The sequence below is a fragment of the Malaclemys terrapin genome, chromosome 8 (assembly GCF_027887155.1).
Source record: "Malaclemys terrapin pileata isolate rMalTer1 chromosome 8, rMalTer1.hap1, whole genome shotgun sequence".
NCBI classification, from domain to species: Eukaryota; Metazoa; Chordata; order Testudines; family Emydidae; genus Malaclemys; species Malaclemys terrapin.
The window spans coordinates 53,722,489-53,746,674 of NC_071512.1; the positions used below are offsets into that span (position 1 = coordinate 53,722,489).

The 24,186-nt window shown below is 44.8% G+C and overlaps 1 protein-coding gene across 5 annotated transcripts in view; it reads left to right on the forward strand.

Moving 5' to 3' along the window:
* Positions 1-24,186, forward strand: part of CEP350 (centrosomal protein 350) — a 140,813-nt gene that overhangs the window by 31,352 nt on the left and 85,275 nt on the right. For 4 of the 5 annotated variants that reach the window (XM_054037450.1, XM_054037454.1, XM_054037453.1 and 1 more), the window contains 5 exons: positions 280-426; positions 10,599-11,263; positions 11,949-12,070; positions 13,955-15,015; positions 17,391-17,544. In XM_054037450.1, the coding sequence (XP_053893425.1) occupies positions 280-426; positions 10,599-11,263; positions 11,949-12,070; positions 13,955-15,015; positions 17,391-17,544 (2,149 nt within the window). The remainder of the gene's footprint in view (positions 1-279; positions 427-10,598; positions 11,264-11,948; positions 12,071-13,954; positions 15,016-17,390; positions 17,545-24,186) is intronic. The other variant, XM_054037451.1, reaches the window with a different exon arrangement.

Consider the following 24,186-nt stretch of genomic DNA (forward strand, 5'->3'; position numbering starts at 1 on the left):
CTACAGTTTTTGGTAGGGATACAAGTTACTGCAAGATGCTTTGGGTTTTTACTTTGTGCTGTACCTTGGTAATAAGCATTATACCTCAGCCTTTATATACTTTTATGCTTCGAGGCTATTTATTAGGCCTGGGTTGTGCAACTGAAGTAGCACCATTTGTTTGGAATATAGTGATAGTTCTTAGTGTAATAATAAGTAGAAGGGTTATGTTAAGTACTAGGTACATTCAAGATACACTGGAAAATACATGCAGTACTTCATTATTTGCTCTTTGTTTAGGTGGAAGCCATCTGATAAGTACATCTTCCTGGCGGGATGGACAAAAGCTAGTGAAAAAGATACTGGGTCCAGCACCTAAAGTAGAGCAGCAGCACAAAAGAGCAACATCCAGTGACAGAAATGGAAGGGAGAGGGCTACTAAATCTCGTAAGCTGTGCTATATTTAACACTAGCTTTTTCTGTTGGTTTTAATTTTTTATTTAACAACTTTGCATACTTCTAAGATTTGTGGAGGCTCCTACTTTATTAGGAATATGCAGCAGTTAAGATTGCAACTCAATCTGGTTTTGTTATAAAGCCCTATTTTTATCTCTTATGACTTTGACTTGGAAAACTAGTTTGGCCTGAAAATTGTCAGTTCTTTGTGTCTTGTGAATTCCACTGCAGGTGTATATGAATGTGAGACCAGAATCTTTTTGAATAGCTGTGTCCACTGGAGCTGTGTCTGCACCTTCCATGCCCTTGTGCCTCCCTTTTCCCACCTCAAAAGCATAAAGGGTACAGCAGCTGTACAGTCCCTCTGTTCCCTCTTACCAGCCCTGGCAGTGAGACAGAACTAGTAGCATTTGTCTGCTACCCCTTATTGTTCCTTCTCCCCTTAACTCAGGGCTAATTTTTCCCTTTCTACCCTCTGTTATTCTTTATTTCTTATTTTTCTGTTTGGATTGTCTCTTAAAAAAAGCAAAGGCGCCTCTTTCTGTACCAAAATGGCAGATTCAAAGTCTTCAGACTGCAAACCACGTCTTTTCTGGATGGCTTAATCCCTCTCATTATTGGCCACAGCCACCGTTTATTCTGCCTTGGTGAGAGCCACATTCCAGGTTGATGTTTGCTGTGCTGGACCTTTTTCCACGAGGACATGGAAATTCAGGGAAGCCTGTATAAAGTTTCACTGCCTCAAACAGTGTATAGGGTCACTTCAGACCCCGACGATGGAGGATCAACTTCTAAGACAGATCCGACCACTGTTAAGTTCTAATCTGCTAGTGCCCCTGCTACTCAACACATGACTCCCAAAATGGATATCAACAAAAAATCCTTGGCATCAGGCAAGGCTCCGGCACCAAAGTCCATGCTGGCACTGAAGACTGGTGCAGTGTCTTCTGTGAGACGAAAGACCCAAATATAGAGACAGACATGGCTCCTGGCACCAGTTCCTATCTTTTTGTAAAGAAGGGCCCTACCATCAGTTCTCCAGGGAACAAATCACTATGCCTCTGCCCATCACAGGAGGAGTAAGTGATGCTGGCTCAACCTTCAGCTTGGTGCTGAAGAAGTATTAGCCTCATGTGGTACCAGTGCTTACAATACCATTGGCACAGGCATTGACACAGGTGGCAGCTTCAATATCAGCACCATCTATGGAATTCCTAACGGTGCCTGATGATTTTTTTACTGGAGGAGACTATCTTGTGCCCGGTGATGTTTTTGGTACTAAGACTTTCATAATTGGCACCAGTGCATAATTTTGACTTCTTGGCATCAAGATCTCTCCAGAGGTCAAACTGTCCCTTGACTGTTTCTTTGTTGTCCTCCTCACTGGAGCACACTCTTTCTTCTGTGTCGAGCAAGGAGTTTTCTCACCTCAGATCATTATATCACTACAAACAAGAAGCTCTTCCTTTAGAGCTCCTACACACACATCCATCACAGGCATACAAGTGGCCTGGTCAACCCGATCTGACCCAGTCTTACCAATACAGTGTGCCATCATGGGATTGTGCATATCGGGGATCTCGGTCCTGGACATCCAGGAGACCTTCCTACCATTCTAGGAAGTAGAGTAGATCTCTGTTTCCCCTCCACTTCTATGCCCAGATCACTATCATTTGAGAGAGATGAGTGAGCAAGTGGCTGAGGAGGAACAGACACCAGAGAACCTGAGGAGCAAAATCCTTTGCATTTCAGGCACACATTGTCTTCTTTCCCCACCCAAAGCTATTTCTTCAACCCTTGTACTAGAATCTGATGACTTCAAAAGTTTCGGGACCTGTGCCCCAGAATTGCCAAGACACTTGACATTGAAACGTCTATCACTTTAAAAAGAAAAATTAAAAAAAGGATCTCACAAGCTTTTTGATATTCTGCACTCATCTGCTCCTGCTAGGATAGTACAACCTGTCAACAAGGACCTCCTGGATCTTGCTAAGACCTTGTGGCAAACACCAGCTACTCTATCTCCTATGGCTAACAGAGCAGAGAAACACTGCCAGCTATCCTAAAAGGGGTAAGAGCAGTTTTATATTCCTCTGACACCAAGTTCTTTGGTGGTCTCTCCTGTGCTTGAAAATCTAAGGTGAGCGATATCCCGAGAAACTGAGCTCATTTTGGAGAATGGCCTATTCATCAGCCTCACTACAGTTATGATTTGTCAATTAACAGATCCTATCTGAAAAATGTAATTACCTTGTATGGGATAGGGTGTCTCCTTACATATCCAGGCTCCCACAAGATGCCAGAAAGGAGCTGAAAGATATCATTAAGGAAGCCCCAGCTAGTATCCAAAACATTGCTACCAGCATCCATTGATACCTCAGAAGCTGGCTAGACAAGGCATCCATGTCTATGCATATCTAGATGATTGGCTTATCCCATCAGGAGCTTACTGCAGCTTTGAACTATGTCCTTCACTTGTTCACTCAAATGGGCCTTTTAGTGAACTATGACAAATAGTCTCCCATCCCATCACAGGCAAAAGAATTAATAGAGAAGTCTTGACTGACTCCAAATTGGTGATGTCATATCTTTCTGAAGACCGATTTCAGTTCCTTCAGTCAATAATCACCAGTATTAAACTGAATCCAGCATACACGGTATGGAGCTGTCTCGGATTTCTAGGCCCCGTCACTCTGCACTTACATGACGCTTCTTGCCAAACTTCACGTGCACCTTTACAAGCCTGGTTAAAGTTGGTGTATTGTCCTACAAGAGATCAAATTAGCATGGGAACTGTGGTCCCATCAGCACTGAACTGGTGGTCCAACCCCAAGAATTTCCAAAATGGGTTCTCTTCTCTCTAACTCCTGCAAAGATGCTGATCACTGACACATCATGAGCAGGTTGGTGTGTTCACTTGGACCACCTCTAGATACAAAGGATTTGATCTCAAAAGAAAATAACTCTTCACATAAATGTTCTGAAGCTACAAGCAATTAAATTAACTTCCATGGCATTCCAGACTGTCCTATTGAATTCCACAGTACAGATTCATACAGTCAACACATATGCAGGTGCATCTGCACCTGCTTATCACCCCCATGTCAAGAAGCTATCGAGTTATGGACATTGTGCCAACAACCCAGGTAACATGTCTCCATCTCGCAGGAGTCAGCAAAGTTTAGCAGACTACTAAACACACAATTCATCACCAACTACGAGTGGTCTCTGAAGAGCTTTATCAAGCTGATTTTTTTCACTAGAGGGGAAATCCTGTCATAGACTTGTTTGTCACCAAAGATCATCTGAAATGTCCAGCCTTTATTCTGGGGAGGCAAGATGCCAGTCTCATACTGTTGGATCAAGGTCTCATATACGCATTCTCACCAATTCCCATGATTCCCAGAATGACATGCAAGATCAGATGAGACAGAGTCTCTCTCATTAGTCCTGATGGTCCCATACAAGTCAATACAGTTCTGGTTGATAGACCTTCCCCAGACATCTGCTTAGCCTCCCATTCCACTTCCAGACTGCCCAGATATAGTTGGGCTTGGCAGAACTCCATTTTTGTTTTTTCTAATTTAGATGATTTATATACATTTTTATTTTAAAGATATTTTTCTATTAACTATTTTTATTTTGATGGTTGTGGGGGAAGGTTGAAGTTAGAGTTAGGACAGTGCTGACAGTGATAAGCTGCTGAGGGGCCCAAGACACTAGGGCACAAGATGTGGTGCGGAGGGGGGGGGGCGGTCACCCTGGCTGGGTAGAGCAGAGCCCTCTACAGCCAGGACTGTAAGGAGGACAACAAGCCCTTGGCCATGGTGGAGGCCACCCTGCAGCTGAACAGTTCCTGCCCGGGGACAGCGTCCATGCTCCTGACTGGTGAGTAAGTGAGCAGGTCCATGACAGCAGAGCTGCAGAGTGCTCTCTGCACGACCATGGGACTGGTGACAGTGAATCCCAGCAGTCACAAGGTACAGGAAAGGCGGGGGTCCAAGAAGGGCATAGCAGAGACCTTCAGAGCCTCAAGAAGGACAAGTTCTCGGCTGTGGGGGAGATCACCCCGCTGCTGCATGGCTCCAGCCAGGGGATGAAATCATTCAGCAGCTGGGTGACTTCCTCTGCGACTGGGGAGAGGACTCCTTCTTGCAGTTCTGGCCGGGGGTCTCTGCTCTGCTGGGTCAGGACCGCAGTCTTTCCCACACCTTATGCCTGTCAGGATTAAGTCTCACCAGCCCCACTCACCAGCTGGGAGTGTGGGAGCCATTCCCAGACAGGAAATTCTCAGCAGTGCAGTGACTTCCCCTATAGCCAGGAGCTTGTCCTCATCCTTGCAATCCTGGCTGGGGGGTCTCTTCCACTGGGGGGGAGGGATAGCTCAGGGGTTTGAGCATTGGCTTGCTAAACCCAGGGTTGAGAGTTCAATCCTTGAGGGGGCCATTTAGGGTACTGGGGTAAATATCTTACTGGGGATTGGTCCTGCTTTCAGCAGGGGGTTGGACTAGATGACCTCCTGAGGTCCCTTCCAACCCTGATATTCTATGATTCTATCATAATCATCATAATCAAAAAGGCTGACAAAGGAGGTGCTGTTGTCATCATGAATAAATTGGAATATGACCAAGAGGCTGCTAGACAGCTCTCTAACACCACATTCTACAGGCCATTATCCTCTGATCCCACTGAGGATTACCTAAAGAAACTACACCATCTGCTAAAAAAACTCCCTGACAAAGCACAGGAACAAATCTGTACAGACACATGCCTAGAACCCCGACCAGGGGTATTCTATTTGCTACCCAAGATCCATAAACCTGGAAATCCTGGACGCCCCATCATCTCAGGCATTGGCACCCTAATATCAGGCTTGTCTGGTTATGTGGACTCTCCTCAGACCCTACACTACCAGCACTCCCAGCTATCTTCGAGACACCACTGACTTCCTGAGGAAACTACAATCCATCGGTGATCTTCCAGAAAACACCATCCTGGCCACTATGGACGTAGAAGCCCTCTACACCAATATTCCACACAAAGATGGACTACAAGCTGTCAGGAACTGTATCCTTGATGAGGCTACAGCACACCTGGTGGATGAGCTTTGTGACTTTGTCCTCACCCACAACCATTTCAGATTTGGGGACAACTTATACCTTCAAGTCAGCGGCACTGCTATGGATACCCGCATGGCTCCACAGTATGCCAACATTTTTATGGCTGACTTAGAACAACGCTTCCTTAGCTCTCGTCCCCTAACGCCCCTACTCTACTTACGCTACATTGATGACATCTTCATCATCTGGACCCATGGAAAAGAAGCCCTTGAGGAATTCCACCATGATTTCAATAATTTCCATCCCACCATCAACCTCAGCCTAGATCAATCCACACAAGCGGTCCATTTCCTGGACACTACTGTGCTAATAAGCGATGGTCACATAAATACCACCCTATACCGGAAACCTACTGACCGCTATACTTACCTACATGCCTCCAGCTTCCATCCAGGACACACCACACGATCCATTGTCTACAGCCAAGCTCTAAGATATAACCGCATTTGCTCCAATCCCTCGGATAGAGACAAGCACCTACAAGATCTCTATCAAGCATTCTTAAAACTACAGTACCCACCTGCTGAAGTGAAAAACAGATTGACAGAGCCAGACGAGTACCCAGAAGTCACCTCCTACAAGACAGGCCCAACAAAGAAAATAACAGAACACCACTAGCTGCCGCCTTCAGCCCCCAACTAAAACCTCTCCAGCGCATCATCAGAGATCTACAACCTATCCTGAAAGATGATCCTTTACTCTCACAGATCTTGAGAGACAGACCTGTCCTCACTTACAGACAGCGCCCCCAACCTAAAGCAAATAATGACCAGCAACCACACATCACTGAACAAAACCACTGATCCAGGAACCTATCCTTGTAACAAAGCCCGATGCCAACTCTGTCCACATATCTATTCAAGTGACATCATCATAGGACCTAATCACATCAGCCATACCATCAGGGGCTCGTTCACCTGCACATCTACCAATGTGATATATGCCATCATGTGCCAGCAATGCCCCTCTGCCATGTACATTGGCCAAACCGGACAGTCTCTACGCAAAAGAATTAATGGACACAAATCTGACATCAGGAATCATAATACTCAAAAATCAGTGGGAGAACACTTTAACCTGTCTGGCCATTCAATGTCAGACCTGCGGGTGGCTATCTTACAAAAGAAAAACTTCAAAAACAGACTCCAACGAGAGACTGCTGAACTGGAATTGATATGCAAACTAGACACAATCAACTCAGGATTGAATAAGGACTGGGAATGGCTGAGCCATTACAAACATTGAATCTATCTCCCCTTGTAAGTATTCTCACACTTCTTATCAAACTGTCTGTACTGGGCTATCTTGATTATCACTTCAAAAGCTTTTTTTCTCTTACTTAATTGGCCTCTCAGAGTTGGTAAGACAACTCCCACCTGTTCATGCTCTCTGTATGTGTGTGTATATATATCTCCTCAATATTTATTCCACTCTATATGCATCCGAAGAAGTGGGCTGTAGTCCACGAAAGCTTATGCTCTAATAAGTTTGTTAGTCTCCAAGGTGCCACAAGTACTCCTGTTCTTTTTGTGGATACAGACTAACACGGCTGCTACTCTGAAACCTATGATTCTGTGACAACTGCAGCCTCCCTGACACTTTTTGTTCCTTCAGGGATCGGGTGTCACTGGCCCCGTGGCCATGCAGGGAGCCCTCTTCAACTGCACTATCATGGCACCTCACTCCTGTGACAGTGGAGCAGCAGAGGTCTCCCTGCATGGCCACTGACACCCAATCCCTGCAGGGACACGGTGCAGAGATGGCTGCAATCCTGGATGGGCAGACCAGAGACCCCCGGCATTCCCAGCTGGTGAGAGGGAGTGGGTCCATGATAGTGGGCTGCAGATGGCTCCCTGCATTGTTGCAGGAGCCATTCAGCAGTGGGGTGACCTCCCCTGCTGTTGGGGGCTCCTCCTCCTTGCAGCCCTGGTCAGGGGTCTCTGCTCTGCCATGCCAGGACCTCAGCCTCTTTCTGTGCCTTGTGCCTGTAAGTATCGGGTGTCACCAACCCTGAGGCAGCTCACGGAGCCCTCTGCAGCTCCGCTGTCTCTTATCCACTCATGTACTCCTGTGACAGCAGGGTTGCAGGGGACTGGCTGCAGGGTGCTCCCTCCATGGTTGCAGGGCTGGTGATATCTGATCCCAGTAGGCACACTGGCTGTTACTAATTGCTATTTTTTTCATTGATTTCAGTGTGTCAGCTGAAAATTAACGTTTACCGATAGTTAGCAATTAAAATTTAATCCTGCCAAGCCTAGTATTGCAGGATCAAGGTCAGATACTACATCAAGGCCAAGGGTCACTGTATCAGATAGTCTGGATGTAGGCTTGTTGAGTGCTGCTGACTGAGACAGCTCTCTACAAGATCCTATTCCAAAGCAGAAATCCCTCCACGAGGAGGCCTTTTTTCTATAAATGGAAAAAAAATGTCAACTTGAGTAGCTCAGCACAATTTTGACTTGCTGAAAGCTTCTATACGAAAGATCCTTGACTATATCATATATTTGAAACATTCTGGACTTTTTTCAATTACCTTACAAGCAGCCGTGCAGCATTCGCTGCATGTCATGCACTTGTCCAGTCATATTCATTTTTTTTTATCCTGTGGTATCCAGATTTCTAAAGGGGTTGCTGCATACTTACCTTATAGTCAGAGAACTCTCTCCTGCATAGAATCTTAATATCATCCTTGCAAACCTCATGATGCCACTCTTGGAGCACCTTTTAGTATGCTCTTTCCACCATCTCTCATTCTCTTGACAGTCTTTTTAATCCCATCACATCAGCCAGTAAAATCAGCAAACTCCACGCTCTTGTGGTTGATCTTCCTTACACCACGTTTTGCAGAGGCAAGATGATGTTGACACCTCATCTGAGGTTTTTCTAATGTCCGGATTTAATTTAAACTGGTCCATCAATTTACCTATTTTCTTTCCTAAACTCCATTTTGTTCCCAGGGAAAAGAAACTCCAGGCCTTGATGTTTCAAGGGCTTTATTATACTACCCTTTCAGGACAAATCCTTTGACTGTCCTCCAGTCTTTTTATTGCCTTTTCTCCAGTGACCTGAAGGGCTAAATCATCTCCTCCCAGAGAGTATCAAAATGGGTTACTCAGCGCATCAGTTTGCTACCGTATGGCTGAGATACCTCTTCCTTCAAAGGTTAAAGCATATTCCACTGGAGCATAAACTGCTTCCTTTTCTTGTTTCAGAAACCTCCTCATATCTGACATTTGTAAGTCTGCTACATGCACCCCTTGAGGGCTCCCTTGATCTGACTGCAGGATCAGATGCCAAGTTCTGGACTGCGGTATTATAACCATTCTTTAGTGGCAGTTCAGACTCCTTTATACCACCTCCAGATGGAGCACTGCTTATCAGTCACTTGGAGTGGGATCCACATGGATATGTTTGATTAAGAAAAAGTGGTTATTTACCTTTATAGTAACTGCTTTTTCAAGATGTCATTATCTGTGTGGATCCCACTCCACGATCCAACCTCAATTCCCCACTTTTTTGGAGTTCTCTGAATTAGCCAGGGAACTGAGGGAGAGTTGCAACTGCTATGCCCTATATGCCCTTATGTGTGGGTAAGGGACAAGGGAGAGTGTGAGGACATTCAGGATGCAGGCACCCGGCCCCAGTGGACACTGCTTTTTCCAAAGATCAAGGCTCTGCGTTGGGCACCTGGAGTGGGATCCGCACAGACGAAAACATCTTGGAGAGCCACAGATACTGTAAGATAAGTAACCAGGTGTGGAGTTTTTTGTTTGTTTTTTTTGCTTTTAAGGCAAAGAGGGTTTCTGCAAATTTGGAAGAAAATTAATCTGTGTTTTGAATTAAAAAAGAGTGGTGTTGCACCAGTTTGCAACTTTGTGTACTGATGTAAGTGTTCACACAAAGTTGCAGTGGTTTAGCTAATTTGGTGCAACATTACACCTAAAATTAAAACCGGTGAAACTTGTGTGTATAGATAAGTCTAGGGTTGTAGTCTAAGATCTGCAGTTGTGTTTTATTATGGATCAGTTATACATTTTTGTAACCCTTGCGATAGTTAAGAACCCTGGTTGTAAACTTGGAGGTAAATTCTGATCTGCATCTTATAGCAAAAACAAAATTCTTGAACTCTCAGATTTTCACATTTATAGTTATGGTGTTAAGAGAAGAGTAATTCCAAAGCTTCATGACACACAATTCACTGTAGAGATCAAGAAGGATTTTTTCCAATGTTAGAGGGTTGTAATAGTGTATTACAAGAATTCTTCTTTCCTTTGAAGCAGCAAATTTTGGCCACCTTTGGTCTTAATGGCTATAGTCCAATCCAATGTGGCAAATCTATATTTTTACTTAAGATTAATATAATAGCTCATATAGCTCTATATGGATTGACACTATGGTCCATACAATTTAATGTGGCCATTTTGATTTCAAAAATTGTAAAGAAAAGACTATAAAACTTGCAAGATTCTTTGGGTATTCTAACAATGTACACATTTCACATCAAATTTGGAAGAAAAATTGCACTTGTAATCATTTCTTTGCCCAATGTCTAGTTTCATTCTGAAGCAAACTTTACAGCATATTTGTAAAGCTGTATGGAAGGGATTTAATTATAAACTGATAGATCCTTAACTATAGTAGTGTTAATGGAAACTATTAAAATATGTGCATTTGGTACCAGTGTCCTGGCTACAGCCTATCCATTTCTAATTAGTACTAATATGTATAAGAGCTTTGGACATCATTGGCTCTGCTTGGTACATTACAATTTTTGCAGATATTTCAGTGGTGGCTTCTACTTCCCAGATCTTTGCTTTATATATCAAAGCTTTTTAGTACAGTGCTTTTGATATATAAAACAGGATGTTTTCTCTTTCAAGTGGAACTGACAAGAGAATACTAGTTCATCTCCTTACTTTTTATGCTCTTCAGTTATTGACCATTTTTATGTGATTGGTTTGAAACAAAGAAAATCTCCCCTCCTCACCTTTCTTTCCCATTCAAAATGTTTAGATGTAGCATCTGACACCTTTCATTCTTTAGCAGGCCCTATTGGAAGGACAGGGTCAGATACCAGACTGGATGTTACCCACAAAACCTGTCCAAGAAGTTCTGAATGGTCAAGGAGTAAAGTACAGTCTGAGAGTAACTTGAAGAAATTGGACTCTACTCTTCCAGATAGTAAACAAGATGAAGACCATACCTCCTTAAATAAGGACTTTCTGCCCATAGAGATACGTGGAATTCTTGATGATCTGCAGTTGGACTCAGTGATTCCAAGTACAAAGCAAGAGAAAGATGGGGAAAGGCACAGTCAGAAATCTGCACTGCCTACACAAGGTGCCAGGAGCCACAGTCCAACAAAAAGGAAACCAGACAAGTTAGCTGCAAGTGAAGAACCTCAAGTTATCTCCAAGAAACGTCACTATGACACAGATGAGGTTCGCCAGTACATTATTAGACAGCAAGAGGAGAGGAAGAGGAGGCAGAATGAAGAGAAGAAGGCACAGAAAGAGGCAACAGAGCGGAAGAACAAACGACTTCAAGAGCTTTACAAGAAACAGAGAGAGGCTTTTGCTAAGGCAAAGAACATGCCAACTTCTGAACCTTCAGCAGCTAGGCGACTACAGGAAACCTATTCTAAACTGTTGCTGGAACACACTTTGCTAGAGGAAACTTCTCAGCTCCCTGTTGCGCAGGAAATGCAGGTATGGCAGTTTCACTACCTCAGTATTTTAAAGATAGGCATAGAAATAGAGGGTAGAATACTTAGGAAGGTCCTGAATTATCTTTATTAAGGTAGCAGTTAAGGAAAGAAGCAGATTATACCTATGAAAACAATGATCTATACTAAAAACCAAAATTTTATTGCCCACAAGACAGAAACTGCAGAATCTCCTCGCATCAGCAAGACACACAATAATAGTGAATGGAAGTTCAGTCTCTCGTAATTCTAACTAGCATCTGAGTTTAATGTATTGATTAACTGATACAATGATTGAAACTTAAGAAATGCATATAGTAAAACTCCTCAGACTGAATGAGGGGCTTCAGTTCAGCTTACTTTGGCAGAGCTGTGACTACTGAGGTCATTCAACTCATTGCTATTTGAGGCTGAATGTGAAACATGGTTGTTAGATGACAGGTCATTACTGTTAACTTTCCTGGTTCCTCTTTGGCTGGCTCTGTGTGTGAGTAAAGCTTGTGTCCCACCAGTCAGTTTTGTTGGGACAAAAATCTTGAATGCCCTTTCCTTTTTTCTATTTTTGCATGCTAGTAAAACTTTAATGTTGAGTTTCTTCTAGTCCCTTTGACTTTATTGAGACTTAAGCTCCTCAGTCACGTTAGGCGCTTCTGAAAATTTTGCTTTTAGAGTCTTCTTTTTATTTCTAGCCCAGGCCTGGATATCAACCATCTGGGGAATCTGACAAAGAAAACAAGGCACAAGAACGTCCTCCTAGTGCATCTTCCAGTAGTGATATGTCCCTGTCGGAACCTCCACAACCTCTTGTTAGGTAAGTAGGCATGGACGTTTCAGTCGGAGACTTCTAGTTCTCCATAGAACATATAGTACACTTCTAAAACGATTGCTTTTATAGTGATTAGTATATAAAAGTGTTCTGTGACAGTAGGAATATTTGACGTGCAGTAATAAACTTTTATTTTGAGATTGTACAGGAATCTGATGCACCAAAAAATTTTGATTGCCAATCTGCCTCAAAATTATAGCATCTATAAATAGTATTTAAAATATAATTGACATCAACTGCTGCTGTTATTCTTCTATAGATATCTCAGAGAGATGTGCATTCTGCATCAGGGACTGGTCTTTCCTCTGTCATCACCCCAGTGCAAGAACAAGTAATCATATAACCATATCTGCCAGTTAGATTGCATTCTCTATTTGAATCACCTCATTATTTTCTTCCTCACTTTCAGACTGAGGTTCCAACTTTTGATTCTCACCTTCAGGGCTCCACGCAAGTCTGTTTCTGCGTGCATCTCTGGTCTAACTTCTTCCTATTCCCCAGCTTGCTCCTATTTCCCCCTTCTGCTTCCTCCAAAATACTCAATTTATAACCATCGACCATTGCCTTCATACATGAAATAATCTCTCTCCCTCTTGTGTGGCAAGCAGACTCTTGCTCATTTTCTGTAACGCTTTTCATTAATTCACAAAAGTCAGAAGCAGCATGGAGTGGAATCTCTGCACAGTGTTTTGACACTGAACTGTCATCTGGTCATTTGATATATTGTCTAATTTAGTTTGTAAGTCCTTTGGAGTATCAACTGTCGTCTTTTCTGGACATTTAAACTAATGGACACCACTTAATAAATGTAATCAAATTTATGTTAACAAAATATTCAGGATGCACATTGAAACAAGCAAAAGTGAGGAAATGACTGTTAAGACTACATACACATCCTTAACTCTGTCCCCTTGTACATATGCCCTGTGATCTGGTCTTTAATTACGTGATCACTTAACCGTTTCTTAAATTTATGTATCTCATTACCTTGGTCAAATTAAAACTCAGTTTTGTTGTGTAGCAATACTTGTCTCTTAGGCAGGAAGAGTTTTAGCTAGGGCTAGGAAATTCAAGTGGTAATAGTTCAAATACTACACTGGTATTGCTGTATAATGCAATATTAATATACTACTGTGATGAGCGCCTTAGCAATACCTAGGTGTGGGTGCTAATAACAGGGAAGAACGGAGACTAGAATGGCTACATAATTTATTTGGAGAGCCATGTAGTAAGTTGAGAAGCAGGACTTAGTTGGTGGGTTTCTCAGGAAACCTAATATTCAGACTGTGCTAGTAAGATTAAAGAAGGAAATTCCAAGACACTGGATCACTGGAAGAGGAATGCATTTGTAGAACCCTAGTTAGGGAAACTTAGGTATCTATAATAAAAGTCTTTTATTTTATTTATACATTTGTGAATATGCTTATATTCCACACTAAATGTGTCTAGTCCTTGCCCAGTGTGTCAGTTGCTATGAAGTGTTGGAAGGGTAATGTGAGTAAAACTGGAGAGGATTCTCTTGAGCTTGGAAGACAGGAGTGGCAGGGAAAGCAAGGTGTCATCTGAACTGCTTTCTGTAAACTTCTGCAAAAATCTTGCTTTTTCTTACCAAAGAATATTATCTGGTCAACATAATGCAATTTAAGAGAGTGTTTATGCTTTGTATGTATATGCTGTATATTTTATGTATATACAGTATAGCGCATTTTTATTTTTGGTACATCTATAATTTCTATTTCCCAAAAGATTGTTGTATTTTGATGTCTGTGAAAAACACTTTTGTTGCAAAGATATAAGTTCACATGAGCTGTTAGTACTTTACAAATGTTGCACTTGGTCACAAATTTCAGTCTTGTCTTTTGATTCTAGAAATGATTTGATGGAGCCTACGTGGATACAGCCAGATAGACTGAGCCCAAGAGTCCAACTCTCTCACCCACAACCTCTTGCTGGCTCAAGTGGAGGACTTTTCTCCCAGCTTTTGGATCTGGAGCAGATGGGCCTTTTGCCAAAGGACTTTGACTCAGTACTGTCAACCAGGAGGAACCACAACACAGCTGTGGGATCCTTGACTTTGACACCTCAGCCTTACCTGACTTCATCTGCTGTACAGCAAGATCTCTTGGTAAATCCTGGTGCGAGCCAATATAAGAGTAAACTGGATCGTATTGAAGCCCTGAAAGCTACAGCTGCTTCTTTGTCTAGCAGAATTGAAAGTGAAGCCAAGAAGTTAGCTGGGGCTGGCATCAACTATGGCTCAGTGTGGAACTCTGAACAACTACTGCTGGGGAAGAAGGATGATGGACACTGGGCTAAGGCTGTGAGTCCCCCTGTGAGAGAGGATAATGAAGATGTTTTCTCAGCCAGAATTCAGAAAATGTTGGTTACTTGTGTGTCTCATACAACCTTTGATGATAACCTCCCTGGAGTGGGCAACCTTAGTGAATTTAAAAAGCTCCCTGAGACTATCAGGCCTCATACTGCTGCAGTCAGCCTTGGAATGAGATCCCCAGTGAGTCACAGACCTGAAGGAATATTAGGACATTTATCAAAGAGGCAAACTGACTCCACTGTGTCTGAAAATCAGGCTTATAGACAAAACAAAGGCATAATTCCTCACGGTTCCAGCACAGATTCAATCAGTGAAGGACCTCTTCTAAGTGAGGGGAGTCTCTCTGAGGAGGAAGGTGACCAACGTAGGCAGTCTCCTTTGAAAATTGTTGAGGTGTTAAAAGAAAAGGAGTTCTGTGTTGGGGAGAGAACTGCTTTTGAGCCCATAAAAGAGTTTCAGAAGGAGGCAGAAAAGTATTTACCACTTTTCACACAGACAAGTGGCACACAAAGCAAGGGACCATGGGAGGAACTGGCCAAGGGAAGTCCACATAGTGTCATCAATATATTTGCAAAATCTTACCAACTACATGGAAAAGGTAAGGAAAAGAAATGGAAATATTACACCAGGGGAATCTTGGGTATATTCATAATTTTCATATTGACTGCATTTTGTAGTTGAATTCACTGGTGATGACTCAATTTTCAAGAATCTCAATAAATATGAAGATGGATTAATAAGGAACTGTTAATAAGGCATAAGTGTGAATGAGGAAGTGTTATTTATTCCACAAGAACCAAGGTCACCCAATGAAATTAATAGGCAGCAGGTTTAAAACAAACAAAAAGAAGTACTTCTTCACATAATACACAGCCAACCTTGGAACTCGTTGCCAGGGGATGTTGTGAAAGCCAAAACTATAACTGGATTCAAAAAAGAATTAGATAAGTTCATGGAGGATAGGTCCATCAGTAGCTATTATCCAGTATGGTCAGGGATGCAATCCCATGCTCTGGATGTCCCTAGTCTCTGACTGCCAGAAGCTGGTTGTGGATGATACGGGGTGAATCACTCGATTACCTGTTCTGTTCATTCCCTCTGAAGCACCTGGCATTGACTCTTGTCGGAAGACCATTTACTGACCTAGATGGACCATTGCTCTGATCTGCTATGGCCATTCTTATGATTCACAGGAAAGTTTTATGGATGTAGTTTTGAGTAATAAGTGATTGACCTGATTTTATTTTTTCCTGCTCCATGAAGAGAATTCCATTGTTTTTGGAAGCAGAAGACTGCTTTTGTGTTTAGGTTGCTACACTCCTGCAGAGTGTAGGTAATTAGAATGTTGGACCTATTCAACTGTTAAATGCAACACAGTCTAATTTGGGAGTGAATTGTATTTTTAAAATGTATTTACCATGATTTTAGAACATTGAACTATATGTGGTACAAGTTAATTTTATATATTTTTAGAATTGTATACTTAGGTTTTATCAGGTATCTTGTCGTATGCAAAGTACTATGCTACACCTAACTATCTTGGGTTGGGTTTGAGGATCAGAATGTGTTTGATAGTTGACTTCACCCCTGACAATACCAAACAATTTCTCCATAGAAATCTCCCTAACTACTACTTCTTTGTAAGCCACTTGCATTTTTCTCTTTCCCTCCCCATTCTGTTCATCTCAATTCCATATATGCTCAGTGTCCCTTTAAATATACTTCAAATGCATGCTGTTGTGGACATCTTTCAGTTTGGCATCTATAACTATTTTCAGACCACTTTGCCAGCTTTTGGGTTGGAAAGCTTTTTTTTTTTTTTTTTTAATTAAATAGTAAAAGGGTCTTGTTGCTGAGAAAAAGGTAAGTCCTGCCCCTCTTCTTTCTTTTCAGGTTTCTTTAATGTAGCTGGGCAAGTGGAGCCAACAGGGAGAGCTGAGCCAGTGGTTGGGAGTATGCTTCCTCCTACCACAGCTCCATTTCAAATCCACCCACCAATCCCACCGATGCGATTTCTTAAGTGAGTTATTTCTAACAAAAGGCTCAAGCTTTGTGCCAAAGCTTTAACCGCATTTCATCCCGTTCTCTTCCCATTTCAGTTATTCCTGAAAGATGGAATGCATACTATTTGCAAGTAGTAATGTCAGTGACTGTATATATGCCAGATTCTCTTTACTCACTGAAATAATGCTGCACAACCAGGGATAGGTTACTTTGGTAGAGGGTAGATTTTTTCTTTTTTCTTTTTTAACTTCAACTCTTCATATGTTGTCTTATCCAGTGGTAGCTCTGAAAAATAGTTTGGCAGACAACAGACAGTTAATGAACTGAGATCTCTGTAGCAATCTCTGGTCTTCATAGATTAGGCGCTGGTGGTATATCAATAGGCAAGATCTTTCTTACTAAGTGAGCAAGTTTATAGTGTTAATTGCTCTATTTGGTGCCTTGTTGCATATTTTCCAGAATTTTCATGCAGGACATTGCATTCCATTCTTGTACATAGCTATTCTGTCCTTTTATCAGTGCACTTAATTCTCCTCTGTGAGGCACTTGCTCTTGTCTTCAGGTACTGTAGTCATTTGCTGCTGAATGTTTTCCACAAGTTAGTTTACATTATGTCCTTTTTGATTATTTTTTTCATTCTTCAAAGATGATGGAATTTACTCCCTCTAGCTCTCCAGATGGCTCCACTCCCAAGCATCATGTTGTTCAGATAATGTTTTCTAAGTGGCTTGTTACGTCAGTATAGAAAAGAGGCAGAATATAGTTGATATTTTGTATTAGACATCCAACGGCAGTTCTATCATGTTCATTTAGCATGCGTCTTTTGGGAAGGCATTCTTTCTTGCTCAGTACTGGTGGAAGTAGAAGTATTTCAGGCCTTCAGCCTCATTGCCTGTCATGTGAGCTACATGACGTTTAGTATCAACTGTCTTATTTTTTTTATTTGATTTTTTTTCCCCTTTTTCACAGGATTTGAGGAAAAGTCAAATGGAGGATCTCCAATCTTGCGACCTTTACTTCCTACCATGAGCCCTCCAGATAGTGTTGTTTCGTATGAAGATGACTTTGTTTCATCACAGGGCAGTGGAACTTTGACAGACAAACAGATTGCTCTTGAGCCTAGGTAATTATGTAGAAACATTTGGAGAAAATCTAAATGAAAAATGATACTGAATTTTTGAGAGTAGTTATAAACAGCTTCCTTTTTGCATCAAGTAATGTGTGGATATCCCCCAAAAGGGTACTGTTACACTATTTTATCCCATTAGTGAAAAAGACGATTCCTTACAGTAGGATTTGGCAAATTATTTACAGTAGAACCTCAGAGTTAGGAACACCTCAGGAATGGAGGTTGTTCATAACTCTGAAACATTCATAACTCTGAACAAAACATTATGGTTCTTTCAAAAGTTTATAACTGAACATTGACTTAATACAGCTTTGAAACTTTACTATGCAGAAGTTTTTACCATCTTAATTTAAGGAAATGGTTTCCTTACCTTGTCAAATCTTTTTTATTTTTTAATTCCCTTTATTTTTAGTAGTTTACATTTAACACAGTACTGTACTGTATTTGCTTTATTTATTTATTTATTTATTGGTCTCTGCTGCTGCCTGATTGCATACTTCTGGTGCCAAATGAGGTGTGTGGTTGACCAGTCCGTTCATATCTCTGGGGTTCATAACTCTGAGGTTCTGCTGTATCTGTGGCCCTACACAGCTAATATGTCAAGCCACATGGCCTCGGAGCAAGCAGTGTAAGACAGAGAATTGAATACTTCTGAAACCTAATCCTGGTTCTGCCCTGACTTCTTATGTGGGCTTGGGCAAGTCACTTAACTCTTCTGGGTCTATTGCCCCATCTGTAGAATGTGAGAATAATAGTTCCTAAGCTTTCATAGCTGTTATGAGGCTTAATGTTCAAAACACTTTGAAGATATTAAGCCCTATATAATTGCCAAATTATAATTTATTACTGTCTTTTTGTAGGTTTCAGAGTGGTAGCCATGTTAGTCTGTATCGGCAAAAAGAACGAGGAGTACTGGTCACACTTAGAGACTAACAAATTTATTTGAGCATAAGCTTTCGTGGGCTAAACCCCACTTCATCGGATGCATGCAATGGAAAATACAGTAGGAAGATATATATACACAGAGGACATAGAAAAATTCCATCCTGATTATCACTACAAAAGATTTTTTCTCCTGCTGACAATAGCCCAACTTAATTGATTACTCTCGTTATAGTTAGTATGGCAACACCCATTTTTTTCATGTCCTCTGTGTATATATATCTTCCTACTGTATTTTCCACTGCTTGCATCCGATGAAGTGGGTTTTAGCCAATGAAAGCTTATGCTCAAATAAATTTGTTAGTCTCTAAGGTGCCACAAGTACTCCTCGTTCTTTTGTCTTTTTGTAGTAGTTGTTGTAAATGTCAAGCATTGTTTCAAAGTTCCAGTAAGGTTTAGTAACAGAAATATATTTTTTTTTAAATTCTGATAGAATTTTGAAACCTTTTCTGTAGCTGCTTGGAATTTCAAGACCATGACATTCCAGATCTTCCAATTTATTGTGAAAATGGTTGGTTCTTCTTCGAGTGATTGCTCATATCAATTCCAGTTAGTTGTGTGCGCGTGCCGCGTGCACGGATGTCGGAAACTTTTACCCTAGCAGCTACCTGTCGGGCCGGCTGGGGAGCCCCCTGGAGTGGTGCCGAAATGGCGATCTATATAAGCCCCTGCTAGCCCGACCCTCCTTCAGTTCCTTCTTACCGCCTGTGACGGTTGTTGGAACAGTGATCTCTTGTCTTATCAAGTGTTCCACTTATCCCTAGCGTTCTCTTATCTTCATTGTAAATAGTTAGTAGTTGGTAAGTTTTAATTGTTTTTCTTTAGTATTAAGTGTAGTCTAGCTGTTGAGGGCAGTCTCGTCAACGACTGCCCTGTGGGGCCCTGGGGCATGCCGTCTCAGGGCTTCAAATCTTGCAACAGGCCCATGCCTACGGGTGACCCCCACGATTCCTGTCTCAGTTGTCTGGGGGAGGGCCATCGAGCAGACAAGTGCAGGATTTGTAAAGCATTCAAACCCCGGATGCGTAAAGAGAGGGAGTTTCGTCTTAGGCAACTCCTCATGGAGTCGGCCCTGCGGCCCTCTCAAGACGCGGGCCCGAGTGCGTCGGTACGGAGCGTCCCTCCAGCGGTACCATCTTCAGCACCGCAGAAGATCCCGCACTCATCTCGGGACCGGCGATCTCCCAGGCCCCAAAAACGTTCACCTCGGCACCGTTCCCATTCCCTTGTTGCTGCCAAGAAGCAAGCCGTGGGAGGACCCCCTGTTAAGATTGAGACAGTTACCAAGGTCCCGACGGAGCAAGACCTTGGCCAGACCTCTAAGCAGGCCACCATGCCTAGATCTCTTCAGGCCACCCCTCCACTCAGGATGGTGCAAGTAGAAGAGATCATTCTACTGTCCACGCCGGACACCTTAGAGGCGGCGAGAAGTCTCATCGAGATGACTGCTCTGGTGCCTCCGGTCCCAGCACCAGCCCCAGCACGGGTCCCTGTGCCATCCCAGGGCAAACCGGCGATGTTCGGGCTGTCAGCCCTCAGACCAGCATCTCGTTTCTGCTCGGAGTCCCGGCGCCGTTTTGAGTCCCGGCACAGCCCCAGGTCTCAGTCTGACTCGCAGCGCTGATCCCACGGTCTCGAACCTCAGAGCCGTTCCCGCTCAAGGTCGCTTTCAACTGCACGAACATGGTCCCGCTCGAGGTCCAGGTCACAATTGGTGACCTCGCGGCACCGCTCGGATCGACGAGGTACGGGTTCCCAATCCCCACGTCAACGATCGCCATGGCACCGGTCCGCGGTCCAATACCGCTCCCCGTCGCGGCACCGCTTACCAGCGCGGCACCATTCTTCAACATGGCACCGGTCGCGATCAGCCTCATGGCGCTGATCCTGGCACGACCTGCGCCTTCCAAGAGACTCGGTGCCTTCTTTAACCCACTCCCACACCTCCCCTCCTTGGCCATCGCAGTCCCGATCCCCTTCTGGCAGTTCGGAGAGAGCCTCAGGGGTCTCGGACATCCCTCATTCTGGCCCAGGGAGCCTTGGCCAAGTTCCACCAGTGTCCCACTGGCAACCCCAGTGGCAGTTTTGGACACCCTGGGCATACCATCAAGCCCAGGACGCTCCCCCAGTTGCCCGGTCGCCGTCTCGCTCGAGCGCCAGGCCTCCTGAGGCAACTCTCAGCCGCCCTCCTCCTGACCCAGAGCAAACTGTGGAGCCAGCACCTGTGATGCAGGCTACCCCAGCTCCCCAGGAGGAGCCACCCATGTCCGACCAGGATGCTACATCCGCACCGGCCCTCCCAGTGGAGTCGTCCTCATCCTCCCCTGATGAGGCTGTGGCTGGCACATCCACGTCTGGGCCACCCCCGTTGGACTTTAGGGTCCTCCAAGAATTGCTGAAGCACGTGGCCCTCAAAATGAACCTCCAAATTGAGGAGGTTGTGGAGGATGAGGACCCCATGGTAGACATTCTAGGCCCGGAAGGGCCCTCCAGGGTGGCCCTTCCCATGAATAAAACCATCCACAACAATGCAAAGACTCTCTGGCAAACCCCGGCCTCCATTCCCCCCACAGCTAAGGGGGTAGAAAGAAAGTACTTTGTCCCCACCAGGGGTTATGAATTCACCTCTACCCCGATATAACACGAATTCAGATATAACGCGGTAAAGCAGCGCTCCAGGGGGGGTGGGACTGCGCACTCTGGCGGATCAAAGCAAGTTCGATATAACACGGTTTCACCTACAACGCAGTAAGATTTTTTGGCTCCTGAGGACAGCGTTATATCGGGGTAGAGGTGTACCTTTTTACCCACACTGTCCCATGTTCGCTTGTGGTAGACGCGGTAAATGCCAGGGAGAGACAGGGCCAGCAAGGGCCTGCTCCCAAATCAAAAGACTCAAAACGGCTGGACCTTTTTCAGAGAGAGGTTTATTCTACGGGGGGTCTCTCGCTGCGGATTGCTAACCAGCTGGCGATCCTCAGTAGGTACAATTTTAACTCTTGATCTGCGGTCCTCAAATTCCAAGATCTTCTCCCAGCAGAGGCTCGTACAGAACTGGGGGCCATTGCTGAGGAAGGTAAACTTGTTGCTAGGACCTCCCTCCATGGTTCCCTCGATGCTGCGGATGCGGCTGCGCGCACTCTGGTGTCAGGAATCGCTATGTGGAGGAATGCCTGGCTTCAGTCCTCTGGCCTCCTGCCCGAAGTCCAGCATACCATTCAGGACCTCCCTTTCGATGCCCAGGGCTTGTTTGCGGATCATACTGACTCCCGCCTGCATACCTTAAAGGACACGAGAAACACCATTAAGTCCCTAGATATGCATACCCCGGCTAACCAGAGGAAGCCCTGTAGGCCACAGATCACCCAGCAACGTCCTTTCCCTCCTAGACCGAAGCAGGACCCTTCTCGTCGCAGAGGTAGATACTTTTGACGTAGACCGTCTCGCCCCTCCTCTGGACAAGGTCAAGGACAGTCTAAGCCACCCGCGGGCCCTAAGCACCCATTTTGAAGGTGCGCCAGAGGACGGATTACCAGTTCTTACCCCAGACAGTTATCCCTTTCTGAACTGTCTATCCCATTTCTACCATGCCTGGTCCCATATTACCTCGGACCGTTGAGTCCTCCACACGGTGCAGATGGGATATTCTGTCCATTTCCATTCCATCCCGCCCTCCCACCCCCCCTTCCCTGTCCCTCTTCAGGGACCCTTCTCACGAGCAACTCCTCATCCAGGAGATTCAATCCCTCCTTGCCCTAGGGGCAGTGAAGGAAGTTCCTCAGGAGCTCAGCGGCAAGGGTTTTTACTCCCGCTACTTCCTTGTCCCCAAGGCAAAGGGAGGCCTAAACCTATTCTGGACCTCAGGAAGCTCAACAAGTACATCGTCAACTTGAAGTTCCATTTGATCTCCTTAGTCACTATCATCCCTTCACTGGATCCGGGAGACTGGTATGCCGCCCTCGATATGAAAGACGCGTACTTTCACATATCGATTACTCCACCTCACAGACGTTTCCTCCGTTTCGTGGTGGACAAGACGCACTATCAGTTCACAGCCCTCCTGTTTGGCTTGTGCACAGCCCCCCGTGTCTTTACCAAGTACATGGCGGTTGTGGCTGCCTTCCTTTGCTGACACCACGTACACGTCTTCCCGTACCTAGACGACTGGCTTATACGGGGCCGGTCTCACCATCTCGTCCAGTCGCAGGTGCACCTACTCATGGACACATTCACTCACTTGGGTATCATGGTAAACCTCAGCAAGTCCATCCTCGCCCCTTCTCAAACTATAGAGTTTATAGGAGCAGTCCTGGACGCAAACCAAGCGAGGGCTTTCCTTCCGGAAGCACGGCGCCTGGCTATAGCAAGCATAATTACCAGCCTCTGCAAGTTTCCCACCACCACAACAAGGCAGTGCCTCAGGCTGCTGGGTCACACGGCGTCCTGTACATATGTGGTGCAACACGCCAGGCTAAGGCTCAGGCCGCTTCAGACGTGGTTGTCTGCCTATCGACCGGGACACGACAGCCTAGAAACAGTCCTCACGGTCCCAAAGTGCACACTCGACTCCCTGCAGTGGTGACTGGACCCTCAGATGGTGGGTGCCAGGGTCCTGTTCCATCCCCCCCAACCCACTTTGACTCTGGTTACAGACACATCTGCCCTAGAATGGGGAGTCCACCTCGGCAGCCTGACAATGCAGGGCTTATGGCACGAGAGCGAGCTGTCGCTGCACATCAACATCAGAGAACTCAGGGCGATCCGCCTTGCGTGCCAAGCCTTTCTTCCCCACTTGCGGGGCCACTGCATAGCAGTCCTAACAGACAACACCACGGCCGTATTCTACCTGAACAAGCAAGGCGGAGCTCGGTCATCGCGGCTCTGCCAAGAAGACCTCTTTCTTTGGGACTTCTGCTTAGCCCACTCCATCAACCTTCAGGCCTCATACCTGCTGGGTGTCCAAAACGTTCTGGCGAATTCTTTGAGCAGGCGTTTTCTGACTCACGAATGGTCCATACACCTGGATATCATTCTGTTTTCCGCACCTGGGGGTTTCGTTTCCCCGAATCAACTTGTTTGCTTTGCGGACCAACAGAAAGTGTCCAGTTTTCTGCTCCTTTTGGAGTCACAGCCCGGGTTCGTTAGCGGACGCTGTTCAGATCACGTGGTTGGGCTAGTTGCTGTCTGCCTTCCCACCATTCCCGCTGGTTCATAAGGTGCTCCTCAAGATCTGCCGGGATAAGATGTCCAGATGTCATACTGGTAGCCCCTGGCTGGCCGCGTCAGTGTTGGTACCCGACCCTGCTGGACCTGTCAATTCAGGCCCCTCTACGCCTTCCTCTCGACCCCGACCTCATCTCCCAGACCCATGGTCGTCTCCTACACCCAGACCTTCAGTCGCTCCACCTCATGGCCTGGAGGATCCGTGGCTGAACCAGGCCAAATGCGCCTGTTCAGATTTGGTAAGGTGGGTGCTTCTGGAAAGTCACAAGCCGTTGTCTAGGCTTACCTACAAGGCTAAGTGGAAGAGGTTTTCTAGCTGGTGCACTCAGCGGCAGGTGCCCCCGCCCCAGGCTTCCATTCCATGCATCTTGGACTACTTGATGTGCTTAAAGGACCAACACCTAGCCTTTGGATCCCTTAAGGTCCACTTTGTCGCCATTTCTGCATTTCACCCAGGCGCAGCGGAGCGCT